This window comes from Lucilia cuprina, chromosome 5 (assembly GCF_022045245.1).
Source record: "Lucilia cuprina isolate Lc7/37 chromosome 5, ASM2204524v1, whole genome shotgun sequence".
Classification (NCBI taxonomy): Eukaryota; Metazoa; Arthropoda; class Insecta; order Diptera; family Calliphoridae; genus Lucilia; species Lucilia cuprina.
This window is the reverse complement of record NC_060953.1, coordinates 9,084,967-9,094,895: the sequence shown is the minus strand read 5'-3', so window position 1 is coordinate 9,094,895 and position 9,929 is coordinate 9,084,967. Positions and strand designations below refer to the sequence as shown.

At 27.2% G+C, this 9,929-nt stretch overlaps 1 protein-coding gene across 1 annotated transcript in view; it reads right to left on the bottom strand.

Annotated features, from left to right (window-relative positions):
• Positions 1 to 1,287: 1,287 nt before the first annotated feature.
• Positions 1,288 to 9,929, bottom strand: part of LOC111687894 (putative cyclin-dependent serine/threonine-protein kinase DDB_G0272797/DDB_G0274007) — a 116,199-nt gene continuing 107,557 nt past the window's right edge. Inside the window, exon 2 of the mRNA XM_046951018.1 lies at positions 1,288 to 2,779. Coding sequence (XP_046806974.1) covers positions 2,760 to 2,779 — 20 coding nt within the window. The 3' untranslated portion in view covers positions 1,288 to 2,759. The remainder of the gene's footprint in view (positions 2,780 to 9,929) is intronic.

The window sequence follows — 9,929 nt, the reverse complement described above, 5'->3', positions numbered from 1 at the left end:
TAGTTGAAGCTTTTAAAATAAACTTTTATTAAGCTCTAAATAACACTCTAATTTAGCCGTAATGATAGCTCTTCTTGTAGCCAGTGTTTAGCCTTAAATGAAGTTTTTAATAAAGCTATAGTTCATATATAGTTCAAAATGAAAGCTCATAATATAGACTAAGTTACAGATTACTAAAAGCTCGAAATATAGCTTTGAAATAGCATTAGTTGAAGCTTTTAAAATAAACTTTTATGAAGCTTTAAATAACACTCTAATTTAGCCGTAATAAAAGTTCTTTATGTAGCCAGAGTTCAGCTTTAATTGAAGCTTTTAATAAAGCTATAGTTGAGCTATTAAATAAGCTCAAATTATAGTTTTCGTTTAGCATTTTTGAAAAGTTTTTCAAAATAATAAATACAGCTTTTATTTCATCCTTAATTATAGTTTAAGATTGAGCTTTTATTAAAATTGTTCTTCAGCTTTAAATTAAGTTTAAATATAGCTTTATATTCGCATATATAAAAGCTTTTAATATAGATTAAGTTAAACTCTAATTTCAAATGAAAATATCATATTTAAGCGTGCGTTAAAGCTCGAACTCGAGTCCAATTTAAGCTTTAATCAGAACTGTAAACAGAATCTTAATTAAGCTTTTAATTTAGCTCATTATTTATTATTTTTTAAGGCGGTAAATGTATTTTTATTAATCAGTTAATTAAAGCTTTTAAATATTCAAATTTGGCTTTAATTAAAGCTTTAGTTTAGGCTCTAAAAAAAGCCTTAATGTAATTTATATTAGGAGTTTAATGTTCTTATTAAAAGCTTTGATTAAGGATTTAGTATAAGCTCAAATAAAGCTCTGATATTTTCTATATTAAGAGTTTATAAAAGCTCTAAATGTAGATCTAATTAGCTTTAAATAAAGCTTTAGTTTGGGCACAAGTTAGTCAACCTAAGGACTGTTGTTTAAAGGGGTTATTTTAATTAAATAATTTAGCTTTTATAAAAGCTCTTAATATGGTTTTTATTAAGTCTTAATTCAAACTGTTTTAAAGTTTTGGTTAAGCTTTAGTTAAAGCTTTAAAGAAAACCCTAAATTACATTAATTATGTTTCAATAAAAAGCTTTAAATAATAGCTTTGCATAGTAATCTCTCAATTTGATTTGAAGCTAACAAAATATAGTTCTTTAACTTTTTCTTTTAACAAAGTACTTTTTGATTAAGTTTAAATTTTGCTCTACCTACCCCCTCCCCCTCAAAAAAAAAAACTTCTTATACCTGATTATTGCTTATTTCTTTTCCTATCAACCCTCTTCTTAACGCAACGAAAGAAATGTAAAAGAAATTGTTAAATTTTACTTTCTTTTGATCTAAGGAAGCGTGTCAATCACAACATCATTTGTTATTTGATGACAAACGGTGCCAAATTAAAAGAAAATTTTCCCACACCCTGTCATAAGCTCTCTTGCTGGCTATAGTATTAGTGACAAATTTTAGTCCTTTTCAATATTTCAACGTTACACCACCCCCTCACCCCCCATCTCCCCTGATGTCTAGCATTGATTGACCAATTTATTTTTTAGGTTGTTTTTTTTTAGAAGACACCAGCTAGGCCTGTGTTGATTTAACAATAATAAATAATAATGAAAAGGAACATGTATATAATACGCTACAATTAGGATAACAAAAGACACCACCATGATGGCGACACTCCTTGGTAAAAGAAAATTTTTCAAAAAAAATTTTGAAACTTATCAACACTTCATTTGTTTGGAGAAAATGGCATACGAATGGAGAAAAAAAAATACATGGGTAATAAAATCTACTAAATGACAAATATTGTTGAAGGTAAATAATGTAAAATTGATGTAATCAGTTTTTTTTTGACAAACAAATATTACTTTTTTCACTTCCGTTTAAGGGTTTCCTGGAAATATAAAATCTTTGAATATTTTAAATAAAAAAAGAAAATTTATAGAATTCTATAGCAAAATAAGTTTAAATTTATGGCTGAGAGTTGTTAAACATATTAAGAAATGATTAAACTTGCTAAAGCTATATTAACAGCAGAGGTCGGCTAAAAGAGCAGAGCGTTTTCCTACAGTTTACTATGCCTTTTTCTTACAAAATTTAAAAAAAATTTTACAATTTCCATTAATTTTTAAAAAAAAATTCTTAAAACAAACCTAATGCTCTTAATAAGTAAAAATTTTCAAATACCGACCACTGCTTAAGGTGACTAAAAAAAACGTGCTTAGTAGTATAATCTTTATAAGCTTCTGTCTAGTAGATTTTACAGATTTATTTTTGGTAAATAAATTAATATTTTTATTCAACAAATACTACCTGATGTTTAGAGGTTTGTTAAACATTTACAATTGTATTTGGTTTTTTTTTCTAAATAAAATATTTAGATGTCTGCATGTGGTAGCAGAACTAAAATAACATCTCCCGGGTAAATATGTATATAATTGTGTGTGTTTGTGTTGAAGGACATGTTGCTCAACACACCCAAACAAAAAAATCAAAATCTTTTCTTTCCAAAAAAAATAAAACAACTTGATTTTCATTAAGTGTATTGTTTCCTTTTATTATAAAAATAACAACATGCTTTATTAGAAGGACATTTTCTATTAATTATGTAAATAAATGTGAGAGAGAGACAGCAAAATTTAAACAATTCCCTAATGGAAAATATTTATAGCTTTTCTTTTTCTAAGGAAATTACTACAACTTACCCCACCATGAAATTTGTTATAAATTAAGTAAACTAAATTTATGGGAGAAAAAACATACCTGTAAAGAGAGAAAAGAGAAAATTAAATTAGTGAATGATATAAAAAAAATATAAATTAAACAATTGAATTAAACAGATCAAGATTAGAACTAGAACAGAACTAGAACATAACTATAACAGAACTAGAACAGAACTAGAACAGAACTAGAACAGAACTAGAACAGAACTAGAACTAGAACAGAACTAGAACAGAACTAGAACAGAACTAGAACAGAACTCGAACAGAACTAGAACAGAACTAGAACAGAACTAGAACAGAACTAGAACAGAACTAGAACAGAACTAGAACACAACTAGAACAGAACTAGAACAGAACTAGAACAGAACTAGATCAGAACTAGCACAGAACTAGAACAGAACTAGAACAGAACTAGTACATAACTAGAACAGAACTGGAACAGAACTAGGACAGAACTAGAACTATCTTGTAGTACAGACTATAAGCTCAAAAACTAAAGTCTAAATTTAGGCGTTTATAAAAAAAACTCAAATGAATGTCAAACTTTATAAAAAAAGAAAAAACTGAAAATCAGAACAATCTTACATTTCGTTTTAACCATTTAAAGTCATTTTTTTTCCTATACTTTTTGACTTTTTTATCTAATTTTTCGTTTAATATTTTTTGTCTATTTTTCTTGTTATCTTTACAGCCTACTTTTAGGCATTTATTGCTTTTATGCATTTGCTTTTAACTTTAACTTAAAGCATTATTAACTTTTTCTTGCTACCCTCAAAAAATAAAATGGGAACTAAATAGAACACAAATACAAAATAAAAATCAATCAACTTTAAAAATCTAAAAAATCAAAAATAATAAAAAAAAGTTAAAAATTGTTCTTTATTTTTTCTTTTCACATGTTTAAAAAGAAAGAAAAGTTTGAGAAAAAGTAAGATTTAAGGGGTTAAACTTAACTCCCTAAAATATGCTATAGAAAATGATAAAACATAAGCAAAAGTGTGTATGCTATGTGGCAAAAGGCCAAAGATTAGAAAATTTTTCTTAAGCATTGATCTAAAAGAAAAGTCTGCAAACTTTAGGGAGAAGAAAAAAAACATATAGAAACATATTTTGAAGCAAAACAATTCTTTTTTCTACGTTTAAACTTTTTGTTCAAAAAATTCAAGTTTAATGATTTCCTTGAATAATGCTTTTATGCTGGTATCTACACTTCATTAAGTTTTATATACCTGAAATATTTTGTTCAATGTACAGAGCTGTGGAGAGAGGGATTCATGTTCATGTTTGGTAATTTAATCAGTAAGAAATTTTTTTGACAACAATCAAATTTTATGACCTAGAAAAATAAACAATTATTACGTTTTATTTTCTGTGTGTTTTATTAAGAAATATTCTTAGGATTTGTTAACAAATTCAAAGACAAAACTTTATTATAAAATCATTAAGAAATTCTTTATTTTATTTTAGACTTTTAAATATAAATTTAAGTTTTTTACTTTATTGATTTTTAAATTTCCTTTAAAAAGAACTTTATTTTTAACTACCACTACTAAAAATTTTTCTAGCACAATTTCTTTTCATTTTTTTTTGTGTGTGTTCTCTGCACGCTGTTCTTGACATGCGTGAAATTGCAAACATTACTTGGCAAAAACATGTTCCCAAAAAGAAGTACTGTAAAAAATACCAAGGGATTCTTTTATATAATATACTACAACTACTGTAACACATATTTACGGTAATTAATTTTGTAAATAAACATTTAGCAAAAAAAACCCAACACTCGTCTAAGGAAATAACAGTTTTTTTTTAAGAAATTTGTTCACGAAATTTTAGTATTATACAAAGAAAAACAAGAAATTTGATAGGATAAACCATTAACAGCAAAAAAAAAAATGAAAAATTTAATTAAAATAGCCTAAAAGTAGGCTAAGATTTCTTTTGCTTAGCGCTAAAATAAACATAATTAAAAAATAGAAAAAACAATTTGTAATTTTTTATTTTTAAATTAGAAAATAGACAATTTAAATGACTATAATGTAAAAAGGAATAATAAATATAAATAGCCTTAAAGTAGGCAATGAGTTTTATGGCAATAGAGAAATGTTTTAGAAGATGTTATAAAGTATGTAATTTAAAGAAAAATTTTAAAGAGTAATATGTTTAAGTATTAGCTCTGTTCTAGTTGTGTTGTAGTTGTGTTCTAGTTCTGTTCTAGTTCTGTTCTGGTTCTGTTCTGGTTCTGTTCTAGTTCTGTTCTAGTTCTGTTCTGGTTATGTTCTGGTTCTGTTCTAGTTCTGTTCTAGTTCTGTTCTGTTCTAGTTCTGTTCTGTTCTAGTTCTGTTCTGTTCTAGTTCTGTTCTAGTTCTGTTCTAGGTCTGTTCTAGGTCTGTTCTAGTTCTGTTCTAGTTCTGTTCTAGTTCTGTTCTAGTTCTGTTCTGGTTCTGTTCTAGTTCTGTTCTAGTTCTGTTCTGGTTCTGTTCTAGTTCTGTTCTAGTTCTGTTCTAGTTCTGTTTTAGTTCTGTTCTAGTTCTGTTCTAGTTCTGTTCTAGTTCTGTTCTAGTTCTCTTCTAGTTCTGTTCTAGTTCTGTTCTAGTTCTGTTCTAGTTCTCTTCTAGTTCTGTTCTAGTTCTGTTCTAGTTCTGTTCTAGTTCTGTTCTAGTTCTGTTCTAGTTCTGTTCTTGTCCAGTTCTTGTTCTATTCTAGTTTAAAAAAATTGAATAATTAACTTTTGTTGCCTACTTTAAGGCAAATTATTTAATCAAATCTCTCATAACTATTTCGTTATTCATAAACCACACATAAAAAACTTGATTTATTTACAAATTTTTTTTAAAATGTTTTAATTTATTTCTATTTATTTACTAACAAAACATTAATTTATAGAATTTTTTGTTATAAACTTTTGCAATTTATAAACCTTTTGACTTTATATATACAATTTCTTTTTTTTTAAATAGGAAATAAATTTATTGGAAAATTAGGTCATATTATTATATTTAAATATTTAAACAAAATTAAATAAAAATTTTATACAATTAAAGCAATTTAAAAAACAAAAACAATTCACGTTACAACATTTTAATTTTTTTTTTCTAATAAAAAAGAAAATGAAAAATAAAATGTTTAAATATGAAACCCAGCTGTTATAAATGCCTTAAGCTATAGATATTTACACATAAATACACTTGCATACTGACATAGAAATACACACACAGACACATGCAGTGTAACACAAACAGATGATCAAATATAACCACACATTTATATACTACACCCAAGTTATGCTCCCTTTTTGCTTGTACGCCTTTTTTCTCACTTACAATTTTGGCATTGAGTTTAGTGTAGATAAAAAGAGAAGATGTAGAAGTTCTTGCACTATGGGTGTTAAAACAAAAGATGTTTAAAAAATTTTTAGAATTTTTTTGTTTCAAACAAATGTGTCTTTGCTGGACAGTTAATTGTTTGCAAAAGTGTCTTTGCTTATTAGTTTTCTATAAAGGATTGACTTTTATCTATAGTTTTCTATAGTAAACTGTGTTTACTGAAGAGTTTTCTATACAAAAAGTGTAGAAAAATATCTGTATTTTTGTTCAAATTTGAAAAAGAAAAATAATTTAAATTTTATGCTTAAACCCACTGTGCCTAACAATTATGTTCATTGTAAATTTACATATAACCTCAACTTGTTGTTACTTTTTTTTTAAATTCTACTTGTATTTACATGTATGTATTTACAGTTGTATGAGTGTGTGTGTGTCTGTGTTTAGTTTTTATTTTTGTTGATTATTTTTTGTTTTTAAACTATAAATAAATGTTTATTGTACAATTTGCAATATGTGCAGATAACAACACTTGCAACAGTAAGAACAACAACAACATACACCCCCTACCACCCTTTAAAACCACACACACACACAACATTGTATAAACAAATAAAACTCAGCCAAAAATTATGCTACAAATATGCAATTTTCAACAACTAACTAGTAGACACTCATTTACAGAATCTATGTGTGAGTGTGTGTGTGTGTGTAAATAAATGAAAATAAAGCTTATTTCTATTCTCAGTTTACTATATGTTCTCTAACACAATTGCAAAAAAAAAAAAAAAAAACTCTTTTACTAAAAATCATCATTTAAATATTATAACTCTAACTCCTCTACTATATTTACAGAGAAAACTTTTATCTTGTTGGCATTTATATAAATGTCTTGCTTTTCTATCTATTTTATACTTTATTCTGCTACATTTCTTCTTTCACTTCCTCGGCTTCCCCTTTTGCGTCGCGTTTCCTGTTTTTATGTTTAAAATTCTTCAAAACTCTTTGGTGATTGAACACTATTTTATATACAAGTTTATGTTAATATTGATATTATTTGCCATTGTTGTTGTAGTTGTTATTGTAGCCGTTGTTGTTGTTGTTATTGTTATTACATACCATTTGCATAAAGTTTAAAATTTTGTGGCATAGCATAAGCATGCTAAAATTATGCAGCATTTTAATTAATATTTTGTGGCATGCTTTTGGGCGTTTATAATATATATAGTGTGTTTGTAGTAGTTTTTCTCTGCAGTTTTTTTCTTTTCAAATGTTCTCTGTGTTTGTGTATTTTAGTAATTTTCACCAAAACTAAACTATTTCAACCATGAAAACCCATTCAAGCTTAAACCATCTAACGAGAGTGAAAAAGTTTTTTGTTTAATTTTTTTTGTTATTGTCTTGTTGGTGTAAAATTTTTCTAGAATTTAGCTTTAAACTAAATAAGCAAACACCTATCTAATAGGAAACAAAAATATACATTGTATGTGCTTTTATTAGAGAAGAATAAACATGAAAAGTTGTGTAGAAAAAATTAAACTTTATAAAAATCGTGTTTTTCACTAATTGCTGCCTGTATTATAGCTCTTTTTAGTTATGTTCTAGTTTTGATCTAGTTCTGTTCTAGTTCTGTTCAAGTTCTGTTCTAGTTCTGTTCTCGTTCTGTTTTCGTTCTGTTATAGTTCTTGTTCTAGTTCTGTTCTAGCTCTGTTCTAGTTCTGTTCTAGTTCTGTTCTAGTTCTGTTCTAGTTCTGTTCTAGTTCTGTTCTAGTTCTGTTCTAGTTCTGTTCTGTTCTAGTTCTGTTCGAGTTCTGTTCGAGTTCTGTTCTACTTCTGTTCTAGTTCTGTTCTAGTTCTGTTCTAGTTCTGTTCTAGTTCTGTTCTAGTTCTGTTCTAGTTCTGTTCTAGTTCTGTTCTAGTTCTGTTCTAGTTCTGTTCTAGTTCTGTTCTAGTTCTGTTCTAGTTCAGTTCTAGTTCTGTTCTAGTTCTGTTCTACTTGTGTTCTAGTTCTGCTCTAGTTCTGCTCTAGTTCTGCTCTAGTTCTGTTCTAGTTCTGTTCTAGTTCTGCTCTAGTTCTGTTCTAGTTCTGTTCTAGTTCTGTTCTAGTTCTGTTCTAGTTCTGTTCTAGTTCTGTTCTAGTTCTGTTCTAGTTTTGTTCTAGTTCTGTTATAGATCTGTTATAGATCTGTTCTAGTTCTAACTAACTTAGACATAAATTTATGAACATTTTTGAAGAAACCGCCTTAAAGTAGGCTTCACTTTTTTGTACTTCTATTTCTTCATGAATGAATTGTTATATTTCTTAAGAATTTTTTGTTTATAAACAAAAGAAAATCTCTCGGATGTTTTATTTTTCTTAAAGCTTATTTTAATATTCACAAACGAAAACTATTTTAAAATAAACTAGCTTTTGATACAAGAAATAAATCAAGTATTAACTTGATTTTTGTATTTCTTTTCTATAACTTTTGTGAAATTCTCAATGTTCAAAAAGAAATTCCTTAAAGAGTAGACTTCTTTTTATGGAAAAGCTAAAGTAAAGTACTATTGGTTGTTAATTCTTTTATGATATTATTTGATCAGTAATTGTTTTATAGTCAAAGGCAATATGCTTTAAGGCTTTATTATTATTACTCTCAACATACTACAACTACTTTTACAATTCAATAACTCTCTAACAAATAAATTTTATTTATTTCATTTTGTTTTTCTTCTACTTAAACAATAAAATACAAAAGAGAAAAAAGTTAAGGTTTGCAGGCAGTAAACTACAAATAGTTAGCAAGCCAGCCAGCCAGCCAACTCAAGTAGTATGTTAAAAGTTAAAGTACCCCGAGTTGCAAAAACCTTACAGTTAAAGAAACCTTAAGTACCATTGATTTTTGTTGTTTTCTTCTGATAAAATACTTCACAACTACCACTACTATTGCCTGCCTAAGCTGTATGCTACAAAAATTTTATTTCTTTTTTTTACAATTTGCACTAACAGGCATATTTAAACATATACATATATAGTTAGAACCAACAAACCTAAACGAACAGCCATATTTAACTATTTGCATAAAGAATTGCAAAAACAATATCTATGTATTAAAATAAAATTATAAACTCTACTCTATATAATAATAATTTTATTTGCTTACAAACACTCTACTTATAAATGCAGCAAAAAAATTTTTTATTAAAATGCAATTTATATAATTAAATAGCGTTCGCAACTGCCTTAAATTTATGCAGGCAGTGAGAGGAAAATATGATTGTCTGCAGTGGAGAGAGTTTGGAGCTAGAGAGAGCTGGCAATCAGCATAATTAATCTATAGTTGTTTTATTCATTTAATTTTCATTATAATTAAATTTTTTTGCAAAATAGAAATTAAATATAGAGTTGTAATCACATCATAAAGTTTTTTAAATAAAGCCTAAAAGTAGGCTATACATAGTAAAAAAAGTAAATGTTTTAAAGTAGGCACATGTAAAAGCCCCAAAGTAGGCAATTTTAATTGAAAAACTTTAACTCTACTTTTTGTTTTAGTTGTGATTCTAGTACTATTCCAGTTATGTTCTAGTTCTGTTATATTTTTGTTCTAGTTCTGTTCTAGTTCTGTTCTAGTTCTGTTCTAGTTGTGTTCTAGTTCAGTTCTAGTTCTGTTCTAGTTCTGTTCTAGTTCTGTTCTAGTTCTGTTCTAGTTCTAGTTCTGTTCTAGTTCTGTTCCAGTTCTGTTCTAGTTCTGTTCCAGTTCTGTTCTAGTTCTGTTCTAGTTTTGTTCTAGTTCTTTTCTAGTTCTGTTCTAGTTCTGTTCTAGTTCTGTTCTAGTTCTGTTCTAGTTTTGTTCTAGTTCTGTTCTAGTTCTGTTCTAGTTCTGTTCTAGT